The sequence below is a fragment of the Haliotis cracherodii genome, unplaced genomic scaffold (assembly GCF_022045235.1).
Source record: "Haliotis cracherodii isolate W230 unplaced genomic scaffold, xgHalCrac1.p SCAF_12, whole genome shotgun sequence".
Lineage (NCBI taxonomy): Eukaryota > Metazoa > Mollusca > Gastropoda > Lepetellida > Haliotidae > Haliotis > Haliotis cracherodii.
Window position 1 is genome coordinate 905,108 of NW_027266267.1, and position 14,707 is coordinate 919,814.

A 14,707-nucleotide genomic window follows, 5' to 3' on the forward strand; every position below is an offset into this window, starting at 1 on the left:
AGAGCGTGGTTGCTCTGAATATGGGCTAGTTAGTTATAGTGACTGGGGTTGATAGTTCTTAGGGTCAACGTACGTCATTCAAAAATAGGATAGATTTTCAGGTGTAGTTTGCTTGTTTGTTCACAATGGCTGGCAAAGCAACAAGCATGTCTGATATAGCAAAGTCTGAATGTGGGATAATAAATCCTGAAAAGGCTACAAGTATTAGTGATGTAGATAAGCTGGAGTTAAAAATAGCTCAGCTTAAGAAACAGAAGACGGCAGCAAAGTCTGCATTGACAAAGGCTCAGAATCAGATGCTGAGTTTGATAGACCAGGAGGATCTCCCCACAAGGAAAGCAGTGAGGGATGAGATAGATAAGGTGAGTTCACTTCAGGCTAAAGCTGTTGACTTATTGTATGACCTGTCCCAGGCATACGACCAGGATGGAGATTACGAGAATGCCAAGAAAACGTAAGGAAATAGATGAAGTCTTAGAATATAGCGATGATGCAATACACAATGCAAGATTGCATTTGAGCAGCAGGTCAGATGACATCTCGTCTTCTGGTATAAGGTCAGTAATGTCGAGGATATTTCGCCCAATTAACACAAAGAAATACCAGCCTGTGAAACTTAAAGTCGCAGAGCTTCAAGAAGAACAGTGTGTTCCTTCTGTTCATCAGAATGTTGGTCATGGTGAGTCAGTTCCACCAGAAATAGATATGAGTAGAATAAGAATAGAAAGGGAAGCACCTGCTTCTCCTGAAATAGAACCGGGGAAATTACATTTGCCATATGACCGGATAGATAGCAACTATGACCACAAAATGAAATCTTTCATTGAAAGAAATAAGACATCGCATACCAATAAAATTGGTGCTGATATGTGGAGCAAGATGAAACGGGTTTCAATTCCTGTGTTTCATGGCAACATTAAAGACTACGAAAGTTGGAAAGCTGCTTTCATGGCATGCGTGGACAGAGCTAATGCCACTAATGAGTATAAGCTGTTACAACTAAAACAATATGTTGCAGGAGAGGCTTCTAATCTCATATCAAGGCTAGGTCACACTGCTGCAGCTTATGATGTAGCTTTGGAACGGCTTGAGAGAAAGTATGGAGGTAAAAGAAGGCAGATTGCTTTGAAAATGGAGGAAGTTTATAACTTCAGACCCATTCGTCCTGGCAACGCCAAGGACTTAGAGAATTATGCCGAACTTTTAGACATTACTGTTGTCAGTCTTAGAGAAGCTGACAAAAATGAGGAATTGGGTGACGGGTGTCTGTACTCCCAGTTGTTGAGGAAAATGACCGGGTCAATGATAACAAATTACCAAAGATGGCTGTTTGAACTCCAACGTCAGGAATCGGTGGAGACATTAAGAGAATGGGTTCTGAAAGAATCCGAATTTCAAACCGTAGCATCTGAGGTGAAACTGGGTATCGTTGAAAGGCCCAATGATAGGGAACATAAGTCCAATCAAAAGTCAGGATCTTTCTTTGGCAGGAAACAGGTACAGCTCTGTCACTTCTGTCACGAGAAGGGTCATCAGATAGTAAACTGTAAAAGCTTCAAAGCTTTAGATATCCAGAAACGATGGGTCAAAGCCAAAGAACTTAAGCTTTGCTTTCGGTGTTTAGGAATCCGTCATGTTGGGAAATTATGTTCCACAAATGTGCCATGTGGTATTGAGGGATGTCTGTCGACACACAATAGATTACTACATGATAGTGATTGGGTAAACCTACGGACAAAGGACGCTTTGAATACAAGCAACAAATCTGAAGAAACTCGGAATGAGTACAAACAGACAACAATGTCTACTACGAGAAAGGAATATTCCTTTCCTTCGCTCAGGACAATTCCTGTTGTACTGAAAAATGGAACTCGCAAAATACAGGTCAATGCTCTTCTGGATGACGCCAGCACACAAACCTATATCAATGAAGACGTAGCATCAGAGTTAGGTGTGCATGGTCAAAGACAGACTGTATCTGTGAATGTTCTCAACAGTAAGCAGGAAACCTTTAATAGCATGGCTGTTGAAGTGGGATTAGAAAGTGTTGATGGATCGGTGAAAATGAACATATCAGCATTGACTACAACAAAGGTCACAGGGATGATGAAAGTGATTGACTGGAACAAACATGCAAATGATTGGAGTCACTTGCGTAACATTGAGTTTCCAAAATTGAGTTCTAGACCAATTGTGGACATATTGATTGGAATGGACTATTTGGAACTTCATTGTTCTCTCAAAGATGTTTGTGGTCATCCTGGTGATCCTATAGCAAGGCTAACACCATTGGGGTGGACGTGTGTTGGTAAAGTACACGAATCAGAAATACATACTGCACATGTGACTGGCTCATTCTTTGCTCATGATTCACACACAACAAGCAACGAAATAGAGCTTGAGTCATTAGTAAATAGGTTCTGGGAGGTTGAAACCATTTCAGGGTACACGCCCTTTATGACACGAGATGAGGAACAGGCTGTGGATGCCGTAAAAGAATCACTTACCTATGATTCAAAGAGGTACACTGTTGATGTTCCATGGAAGGACAAGTCAAAGCTTCCTGAAAGTAATTATGATAGTGCTTTCAAACGTCTGAAACAAATTGAGAAAAGGTTATCCAAAGATGTTACAATTCAGAAAGCATATGGGGACGTGATATCACAGTATCTGAAAAAAGGATACATCACAAAAGTTCCTGAAAAAGAAGTTAACAAAAAATGTTGGTACTTACCTCATTTTCCAGTGGTCCGGCCTGAACGAAATACAACGAAGGTAAGGATGGTTTTCGATGCATCAGCAAAAAGTGATGGGGTGTCATTAAATGATGTTGTTCACCAGGGTCCGAAAATGCAAAATGATCTTGTTGAAATATTGTTAAGATTTAGAAAACATCCAATCGCAATCATATGCGACATTGCAGAAATGTACTTGCAAATCAAGATTACTGAAGCTGATCAACCGTACTTCAGATTTCTATGGAGATCAATGAACCTGGACGAAGAACCTGATGTATATGAATTTTCACGGGTAGTCTTCGGAATGAATTGTTCACCATTTCTGGCACAGTATATTACACAGGAACATGCTAAGGCATGCAAAAATCATCTTCCTTTGGCTGCAGACACAGTTGCTAAGTCAACATACATGGATGACACAATGGATTCGGTAGAAACCGAAGAAAAAGCAATAGAGCTTTATGATCAGGTGAATGAACTGTGGACTACAGCTGGAATGCACGCCAGGAAGTGGGTCTCCAATTCATTGAAGGTCCTTGAATGTATTCCAGTTGCAGATAGACTATCTGAAATTAATATTCAGATGACTGAACTGCCATCAGTGAAAGCTCTTGGGTTGCTCTGGAATGCAGAGAGTGATAGGTTTCAATTCTGCTACAACATCAAAAATGATCACTTTCAAATGTCAAAAAGAGCTTTCTTGAGGGAGATGGCTAAGATATTTGATCCTTTGGGACTGTTAGCTCCATTTACCATTCGGGCAAAGATAATATTGCAACACATTTGGGTGTCTGGTGTAGGTTGGGATGACAGTCTGCATCCTGATTTAGAGGAGAAGGTCTTGCAATGGTATAGGGAATTGGCAGATTTGAAGTCTTTATATTTCCCAAGATGGATTGAGTTTGGAACGGAGATAGCAAGTTCAAGCCTACATGTGTTTGTGGATGCATCACAAGATGCTTTTGGTGCAGTCATTTATCTGGTGAGTGTTAATGAACACAGGACAGCGAGTCAACTTGTAGCTGCAAAAAGTCATGTTGCTCCACTGAAGGCTATCAGTGTCCCACGAGTAGAGTTGATGGCAGCGGTTCTTGGGGTGAAACTTCTGCTTGCTATTGCAAAAGGCCTAGAAATGTCACCTTATGATGCTAGGATCTGGTCTGATAGCATGAACGTGTTGTGGTGGATAAAAAGCCACAGTAGAAGCTTTAAGCCATTTGTGGCCAATCGTGTTGGTTTTATACAAGAAGTGACAAAACCCAGCCAATGGATGCATGTGCCAACTAAGTTGAACACAGCTGACATACTTACAAAAGGTTGTAAACCTGAAACACTTGGTACAAAAGCATGGCTACAAGGTCCTGAGTTTTTAAAACTTGATGTAAGCCAGTGGCCAAAACAGATACATGCTTTCCAGAAAGTTGAGATGGAAAGGAAAACTGGATCAAATATGAAAGTGACAATGATGGTGCAAGATGTTGATCAGACATGGCGTTTGGATCCATGTAGGTTTTCCGACTGGAAAAGACTGTGCAGAGTCTTTGCATGGGTCTACAGGTTTCTCAGTAACTCTCGGACACAAAAGGATATGAGAAGGAAAGAAGAACTGGACCTAGAAGAGATTGAAGGAGCTGAAAGAAAACTAATTTCAGAAGATCAAAAGGAAGCATTTCCTAAAGAGTATTGGGCACTGTACCATGGCAGCAGAATACCACCTAAGAGTAAACTCATAGGATTACAGCCTTTTCTGGATGAAACAGGGGTGATGAGATTAAATGGCAGACTGAGGTTTGCAGAAGTCCTGTCCTGGGAAGCAAGGTTTCCTATTATTCTTCCCAGAAAAAGCCATGTGACAAAGTTGATAGTTAAACATCATCATGAAATGTGTCACCACATGGGAACAAATACCACATTAGCTTCATTGTCTTCCAAGTTCTGGATAATATCCTCAAGGGAGGAAATTCGTGAATGGGAAAATGCATGTTCTTGGTGCAAAAAACAAAAAGCAAAGCCAGCACAACAACTCATGGGCAATCTTCCAAAGGTAAGAGTAGTTTGTTCAATGAGAGCATTTGTTCAAGCGGGGGTGGATTTCGCTGGTCCATTTCTTACTGTACAGGGTCGAGGTAAAAGCCGTCAAAAGCGTTACCTGTGCCTGTTCACATGCCTAGCTACACGCGCTGTACATTTAGAGATCGCTTTTGGACTAGACACAAATTCGTTCTTGAATGCTCTCTTCCGCATGGCACACAGAAGGGGAATGCCCAAGGAGATCATATCGGACAACGGAACGAATTTCGTTGGAGCTGTGAAAGAACTTAAAGAGCTGGTGACTTCATTAGATTCTGACATCACAAAATCGAAATTGGCAAACAGAGGCATTGTATGGAGATTTAATCCTCCAAATGCTCCTCACTTCGGAGGAATATTCGAATCAATGGTCAAGTCAGCTAAACGGGCTATTTATGCTGTACTCAGCTCAAGTGATGTCACCGATGAAGAACTGATGACTGCTTTTACTGGGGCCGAAGCTCTGTTGAATTCAAGACCACTCACATATCAGAGTGCCCATACACAGGATGATGTTCCGCTCACACCAAACCACTTTCTACATGGGCAGCTTGGTGGAGACTTCGCTCCAGAAATAGATTCCACTTCCTTTTCTCCCCAGAAGCGTTGGCGGAGGATCCAGGAACTCATCAGGCATATCTGGAGGAGATGGATGAGAGAGTGGCTTCCAACGTTGAATGTCCGAAAAAAGTGGGTCACGTCATCAAGAGACTTCCAAGTTGATGATGTGGTGATTGTCGTATCACAAGATAATCCAAGAGGAACTTGGCCAATGGGAAGGATATTGAAAACTTACCCAGGCAAAGATGGCCATGTTAGAGTTGTAGATGTTAAAGTTGGAGGGTCGAGATTGACTCGACCAGTTACAAAGATCTGTCCTCTCGAATATCGAGACTGAACAAGAACCAGTTGTTCAAGTTTGTAAATAGTGCTGCTGTTTTCATAGACTAGTCATTGTTAAAAATAAGTTGGGTTTTTTTGTAGTTTGTGAACTGCGTTGTTTTGATGACGTATTGTTCCAAATAGATGATAGACAGGGGTCTATCATGGAAGGGGGCATGTTCTGAAGCATCTGGGAACGGTTGTCCGGGAACAAGAGTCATGTTCCTGGACACAGTGGTTGACTCATGGGTACACAACAGCTTCGCGGAAAGCGTTAAAGTTGGCATGCAGCACGTGCTTCTTGCTGGATGAGCGCGAAATGCGCACGCTATAGACAGTTTATTTCAGTTGGCTTCTGGCATTCATAGGGGCAAGGAGTAAATGGATATCTCTCTCTAAGTTACCAAATAGTGAATTAGAATAGAATAGAATAGAAATAGTTGAGAGAGTTACCCATTTACATTGTTACCATACGGCAACTTCACTTTTAGTTTAAATCCATTTCATTTGATCTTATCACATTTTCACGTTCAGTTGATTACAAGGGGATTTCACGTTCAGTTGATTACAAGGGGATTTCACGTTCAGTTGATTGCAAGGTAAGTTTAGTTTAGTTTAGTCTTCCACTGCGAACCACCAGTTATATACTCATTACACATAGATCACTGTGTCACATAACGAATATTGTCACATACCAGTTATATACTCATTACACATACATCACTGTGTCACATAAAGAATATTGTCACATACCAGTTATATACTAATTACACATAGATCACTGTGTCACATAAAGAATATTGTCACATACCAGTTATATACTCATTACACATACATTACTGTAAACAAGAAGATGCCTATGGGAAGGGGCAAACCATAGGCTTTGAACACAGACGCCCAACCAACTGTAATCAGCAAGTATTCAAGCTGATTGGTAAACCTGACGAAGGAACAATTTCCGTTAATGGTATAGAGACATGAGCCCTGTTAGATACTGGGTCAACAGTGTCAACAGTTTCCCATAGTCTCCACATTCAGTCCCAACCAGCTACACCTTTACAACCACTAGATGCCCTTCTGCAGATAGAGTGTGCAGATGGCCAGCATCTACTTTACCACGGGTATATAGAAGTTGAAGTTCAGGGTACAGGTGCAACCTCAGCGAAGCTTCCTTGTCTTATGATAGTTGTCCCTGATACCCCTTACAACACCACAGTCCCGGTGCTGTTAGTCACAAATATCTTATCTTGCTACATGGATGAATGTAAGCAACAGTATGGAAACCAATTTCTACAAAAGGCTGATATTCAAAGACCATGGAATTTGCTCTTACAAGAGAGGGAACCTGCACGACACAACTACTCATTGGGTAAGATTCGAAGTCGTTCCTCCTAACACCGAGAGAGTTATCCAGAGATACTTGTACAAGCCTATTGCCTACAGAGACACATGTGCTGTTGTAGAACCGACTACAATTTCTCTGCAAGCCCATCTGACATTGCCCCTACTGTTGTCAAAGTCCATCATGATGAGAAGATCATGGTTCAAGTTCATGTCTCCACAAGAACATCTGGACCGAGAGCTAGGGATACACAGCTAATTTTGAGCTGATGAAGGAGCTGTGTACTTTCTTTGGAATCGAGAAAATAAGAACTACTCCTTATCGCCCAATGTGCAATGGGATGGTAGTGCGTTTTTACAGGATGCTAGGAATGCTAGGAAGCATGCTAAGAACTTTCCAGCAAGACAAGAAGACAGATTGGAAGAGTTATGTTGCTCCACTAGTCCAGGCCTATAACAGTTTCGTGAGAAAAGTCAATAACATACAGTACAAATCCACCTTTAAACTGCTCTGGTGTTATGCTGTGTCCTGCATTTCGCCATTACCCACACGAGTTACAGAATAGTTCCAAGTGATATATGACTCGTTGGATATACCTGACAGACCCAATATGAAGTATATGCAAGATCGGTGGGATACATTAATTCGATGGCCCATACAAACTCCCCTGGATCTGGTAATGAGTGGATTCTTCTACACCGGAACTAACTATCGGGTACAGTGCTTTCATTGCGGAGTTAAATTGTATCGTTGGAAAAGTACGGATAGTCCCGTCACAGAGCACAGGCGATATTCACCTAACTCCTCGTATATGAAGATGCTATTTACAAACGTATTACTCCGGTATACGCTTCAATTCAAAGGTCCTTATAAGGCTCCAACCAAATAAAACGAAAGAAAAATTGAAAACATGATGATTTGTCTTGATTATCCTGTATGCGATGTATTTCGCATGTAAGAAACACGTCATTGCATTATTTATTTAGCAAAGACATTGTTCGATTTAATAAACGTCACAAATACAGCCACACAAAAACATCCATTTTATAAATGCATTCGTTAATTTATACACAATGATCAACTATTATTGTTTATGGGGGGTATACAGCATACAGGTCCGACTATATGTGTCGAGAGTGTCATTTTTAACATGTACGACATCTGTCTCTATTGCTACAAGACTTTCTCGATACCCATGTCCGCCATTTCCCCGTCTCACACAAATCTGACCAACAGACGTCATTTCTTACACGAGACGCCATTTTATCACTCCATTCTCACCAAACGGGTAGCCACACTAAGTCGGAAATGCTATGACGTCATTTCCATCTATATTCCCAGAATACACTTCCGGTTATGACGTCACTTCCTGTCTTGACTTTTACCCACAATCCTCATGTTACATCACTTCTGGTTATGACGTCACTTTCGATTGACCCATTACCTGTGACGTCACACGGGCATTTGCTAGGTCCGGTCCTGAATGAGCCTGGTATACTACTTACATTACAGATACCCTGATGACTATTTTTGTAATTAAATTACGTAAATATACGATATATTGATTTGAAAACTTACTGTAAATTACGCTGTGAATGGTGATTTAGTAATATGTCAAAATGGGTTTTGCAATGTACCTAATTTATCCAGAGATTGTTTTCTGGAAGTTTGCTTTGTTTAAAATGTCAGCGGATGATATCACAGAACATAAAATATCTCGCAGAATTCAAAACCGTGATCAGAGACTATACAATGTTTTTGTATACAGCGTATTTGTGTACGTAAAATATTTTGAACTGTGTACGTCTTCAAAGTGAGGGTAGACGAGAAGGGTCATATATTTCTCTGTGGCATCCAGGCGATAGAAGTAGAAATTTCGATTCATAAGTAAGACAACACATTTCTCCTCGGGTTTTATTAGATTCAATCCTTACACAAAGATCCGCCTTTCACGCACGCCTAAATACTCGCTGTATACAATACAAACAGCTGTGTGTGTGTGTGACCTAGATTACCCAGACGGGGCTACACAATCCTCTGCTACATTCAAGTCATCTGATACACAGCCTCATAGCAAGGCACAGGGTGTACGGCAAGGAGATATGATCTTCCGGGTGTTGCATGCTCCGACAGCTACGCGTTTCAGCATATTGACAATATTGAGTTAAACTTCTATCTTACTTTACATTTGCGTTGAGTTGATAGGGTATAGTTACCCGCAGTCAGCAAAAGACAAGCTATGTCACGGTGGACTGTAAATAAACGAGTCTCGACAAGACAAAGCTATTTAAAGCTTGAGCATGTATCCACACACTTGGTGAATGATGACAGACAGTCAGTCAAGTCACTCAGCCTGGTCACGATCCTAGTGTGTTAATAAACTTCATTTCGGTTATAATGTTTTCCAATGGGAAACTAGGCCCGTGAAGATTCCAGGGTAGAATAGGTCTTCAGCAACCCATGCTTGCCGTACAAGGTGACTATGCTTGTCGTGAAAGGCAACTAACGGGATCGGGTGGTCAGGCTCGCTGACTTGGTTGATACATGTCATCGATCCCAATTGCGTGGATCGATGTTCATGATATCAATCACTGGATTGTCTGGTCCAGACTCGATTATTGACAGACCGCCGTCATATAGCTGAAATATTGCGTTAAAGAACAAACCAACCAATGGATAACTCAAGTATTTGGTAGAATGGCAAATCTTAATATGTTTTTGATACCCTGACATGCATAGATCTTACGAAATAGAATAAAAGAAAATCAATGAAATTCTAAAAGTCATTCTTTTCAGATAGTTGTTTTAGTTTTCATTTAAAACACAAAAACTACATGTTTAGTTTGTCTTAAATACATCTGTATCAGCGGATGAATGTTGCAATATTGTAAGTGTTAAATAATCGCGTCTAAATCAATGTTCACGTTTACATTTTGCTGATGACAATGATACACATTCATAATAAAAAATGTTAGTATTAGGAGGAATAACAGTAACAACAATAGCATACATGAGTGGGATAACATGAGTAGGTAAAGCAGACCGAGTGTTTCATTCTGTCAACGGTATGAGGACCTAAACCGAAACGTCGCCTTTACAGTAATTAAAGAAGTTCTCATCCATAAATTGTGTCTACTTTGTCATCCGTCAACTATGTAATGCCTATCCAACAATTCACTTTCTTTGTCGGTTGTTTCAATGAGGAAATTGCATGTTCCGAGTTTGTTATCATCGAGCAAGTCCTAAAGAGTTTGACAAATATTTTTAGGTGTATGAAATTGTACATCAGTCACCAATACCCGCATTAGTTTCCAAATTGAAGGAGTTTGTTTGTTGTTTTATCGCCACAATGAGCAATATTCCAGCTACATAATGTCGGCATGTAAATAACAGGCGAGTCTGCACCAGACAATTCAATAATCGATCATACGATAAACGTCCCCAGCCATCGGGGCACGACGACATGCATTCACCCAATTCATGTAGGTCGACAAGCATATAACCTAACCGGGGTGATCAGTTAAACATAAATGCTTCACATATTGATCGATGTCACACCCGACGGTACACCATTGTGAATCAGCGTCAGTTTACACAACACAGTGCCCCTTAACCCCCGATATTGTACTGATTTACTTATTTATGTCTCTCCCAATTCAGTATGGAGTGGTCCCGTGTATGTTGAGTTGTACAACCGGGTAGCATGTCACTGATTGGCTTATCACGTCACGTGATCTCTCCGGGGCTTGGTTGTACCCGAGAACATACGACGGAATGTCGTCTCTGGTTGTATACATTGTGGATTCACTCATGTAAAGGTAGGTTGAGTAAAGAACTATTTCCTGCTTGGTCCCGATGTTGATACATATACTGTAGGCATTTAGAAGTGATACACATAAGGAAGCGGAAATATAGATGTCAACTTCTTTATTATGAGGAACACAACGTTTTAGAGTATATGCCTTCCTAACAGCGGTATCACGTCTATGGAATGACGACGCATACTTGTTTTGGGGTTCATCGGATTTATTCCGTTTGTTCATATCAGGGATATTGAGATCCCACCACAATATGGCTATAGATGATAATTCCCTTAATCATAATATAATAAGGCTGAATGAGTAATATACAATTACAAGAATCTATAACATGTATAATTAAACAAACATACCGTATTACATTGTTACCATGAGCATGAATTTAAGCATATATTATCAGAATAACCATCAGTTGTATATTTATTAAAACTACAAATTCCATTTTTATGAATACAATACACATCAAAATATAACAATATATACATACAACTATTAGCACATAAATACCAACCTCGTCTCAGGGATGCAGGCTCATCCCGTCAATGCCAACAGTATGGCTTTATATGTGCCTCTATGCCTAATAATGAAATGACACAATGAAGTAAAATGTATAACGGTAAAATACGCACACATACATGTTTTCTCTCTCACACACACATTCACACACATTACATTTATAGCTGTAAGCTATTGCTAATGATAAATGTATTCTAACAGATACAGCTACAAGCTATAAACTATGTAAATTACTGAAAGCACCTGATAACAACATAGTTGCTTAACACTAATTACACTATATTCTAATTGGTTACTCTAGCAATTACTTAATATCACAGTACACACTAATGTATCATGACTTAGAAGAATAAGTAATATATTTACAACATTGCGTATCAAAATATCAGATCCTAACCTCCTTATGATAAATATAAATACTAAACCTGGTCACATGCTACAGAAACAATAGGATAGGCAATCACTGGCCAATCTGTGGGTGGACCATATCACTAAACACCTTTCATAACTATACCCCGTACTTTACCTAAGGATTAGTAGAGAGTGCTCAGGTTAGTTTAAGGAGCTATTACCATAATGAAGTCAATTATATACCTAAGTTTAAAATATGTAAGTTAAAATACACACTATTTTAGTATTTACATTCTGCTACATCAGTGTCCATTGTTGTGTATAGACCAGTGTCTAGTGTTGTGTATAGTCCAGTGTCGTGTGTAGACAGTGTTGTGTATAGACTGAGTTGTGTATAGATCATTGTCCAGTGTTGTGTATAGACAGTGTTGTGTATAGACTGTGTTGTGTATAGATCAGTGTCTAGTGTTGTGCGTAGACAGTGTTGTGTATAGACAGTGTTGTGTATAGATCGTTGTCCAGTGTTGTGTATGGACAGTGTTATGTATAGACTGTGTTGTGTATAGATCAGTGTCCAGTGTTGTGTGTAGACAGTGTTGTGTATAGACCGTCTTTGTATAGACCAGTGTCCATTGTTCTGTGTAGACAGTGTTGTGTATAGACAGTGTTGTGTATAGACCAGAGTCTAGTGTTGTGTGTAGACAGTGATGTGTATAGACCGTGTTGTGTATAGATCAGTGTCCAGTGTTGTGTGTAGACCAGTGTCTGGTGTTGTGCTTAGACAGTGTTGTGTATAGACAGTGTTGTGTATAGATCAGTGTCCAGTGTTGTGTGTAGACAGTGTTGTGTATAGACCGTGTTGTGTATAGATCAGTGTCCAGTGTTGTGTGTAGACCAGTGTCTAGTGTTGTGCGTAGACAGTGTTGTGTATAGACAGTGTTGTGTATAGACCAGTGTCCAGTGTTGTGTGTAGACAGTGTTGTGTATAGACCAGTGTCCAGTGTTGTGTGTAGACAGTGTTGTGTATAGACCAGTGTCCAGTGTTGTGTGTAGACAGTGTTGTGTATAGACCGTGTTATGTATAGATCAGTGTCCAATGTTGTGTGTAGACCAGTGTCTAGTGTTGTGCGTAGACAGTGTTGTGTATAGACCGTGTTGTGTATAGACCAGTATCCAGTGTTGTGTGTAGACAGTGTTGTGTATAGACCGTGTTGTGTATAGACCGTGTTGTGTATAGATCAGTGTCCAGTGTTGTGTGTAGACAGTGCTGTGTATAGACCGTGTTGTGTATAGACCAGTGTCCAGTGTTGTGTGTAGACAGTGTTGTGTATAGACCGTGCTGTGTATAGATCAGTGTCCAGTGTTGTGTGTAGAGTGTCTAGTGTTGTGTGTAGACAGTGTTGTGTATAGACAGTGTTGTGTATAGATCAGTTTCCAGTGTTGTGTGTAGACCGTGTTGTGTAAAGACCAGTGTCCAGTGTTGTGTGTAGACAGTGTTGTGTGTAAACAGTGTTGTGTATAGATCAGTGACTAGTGTTGTGTGTAGACCGTAGTGTGTATAGACCAGTGTCCAGTGTTGTCTGTAGACAGTGTTGTGTATAGATCAGTGACCAGTGTTGTGTATAGACAGTGTTGTGTATAGATCAGTGACCAGTGTTCTGTATAAACCGTGTTGTGTATAGATCAGTGTCCAGTGTTGTGTGTAGACAGTGTTGTGTATAGACAGTGTTGTGCATAGATCAGTGTCCAGTGTCGTGTGTAGACAGTGTTGTGTTTACACCGTGTTGTGTATAGATGAGTGTCCAGTGTTGTGTGTAGACTAGTGTCTAGTGTTGTGCGCAGACAGTGTTGTGTATAGACAGTGTTGTGTATAGATCGTTGTCCAGTGTTGTGTATAGACAGTGTTGTGTATAGACTGTGTATAGATCAGTGTCCAGTGTTGTGTGTAGATAATGTTGTGTATAGACCGTGTTGTGTATAGACCAGTGTCCAGTGTTGTGTGTAGACAATGTTGTGTATATACCGTGTTGTGTATAGATCAGTGTCCAGTGTTGTGTGTAGACCAGTGTCTAGTGTTGCACGTAGGCAGTGTTGTGTATAGACAGTGTTGTGTATAGATCAGTGTCCAGTGTTGTGTGTAGACTGTGTTGTGTATAGACAGTGTTGTGTATAGACCAGTGTCCAGTGTTGTGTGTAGACAGTGTTGTGTGTAGACAGTGTTGTGTATAGATCAGTGACTAGTGTTGTGTGTAGACCGAAGTGTGTATAGACCAGTGTCCAGTGTTGTGTGTAGAAAGTGTTGTGTATAGATCAGTGACCAGTGTTGTGTATAGACCGTGTTGTGTATAGATCAGTGTCCAGTGTTGTGTGTAGACAGTGTTCTGTATAGACCAGTGTCTAGTGTTGTGTGTAGACAGTGATGTGTATAGACCGTGTTGTGTATAGATCAGTGTCCAGTGTTGTGTGTAGACAGTGTTCTGTATAGACTGTGTTATGTATAGATCAGTGTCCAGTGTTGTGTGTAGACAGTGTTGTGTATAGACCGTGTTGTGTATAGATCGTGTTGTGTATAGATCAGTGTCTAGTGTTGTGTGTAGACCAGTGTCTAGTGTTGTGCTTAGACAGTGTTGTGTATAGACCATGTTGTGTATAGATCAGTGTCCAGTGTTGTGTGTAGACCGTGTTGTGTATAGACCAGTGTCCAGTGTTGTGTGTAGACAATGACCAGTGTTGTGTATAGACCGTGTTGTGTATAGATCAGTGACCAGTGTTGTGTGTAGACAGTGTTGTGTATAGACCAGTGTCCAGTGTTGTGTGTAGACAGTGTTCTGTATAGACCGTGTTGTGTATAGATCAGTGTCCAGTGTTGTGTGTAGACAGTGTTGTGTATAGACAGTGTTGTGTATAGATCAGTGTCCAGTGTTGTGTGTAGACAGTGTTGTGTATAGATCAGTGACTAGTGTTGTGTGTAGACCGAAGTGTGTATAGAC

The 14,707-nt window shown here is 40.5% G+C and overlaps 1 protein-coding gene across 1 annotated transcript; it reads left to right on the forward strand.

The window, feature by feature from the left end:
- The first annotated feature begins 564 nt into the window (after positions 1 to 564).
- LOC139458029 (uncharacterized) lies at positions 565 to 5,706 on the forward strand. The gene is made up of 4 exons (XM_071239345.1): positions 565 to 1,497; positions 1,885 to 1,996; positions 2,444 to 2,569; positions 3,539 to 5,706. Exons 1-4 carry the CDS (start codon positions 565 to 567, stop codon positions 5,704 to 5,706), a joined length of 3,339 nt encoding a protein of 1,112 aa, XP_071095446.1.
- The last annotated feature ends 9,001 nt before the right edge of the window (positions 5,707 to 14,707 follow it).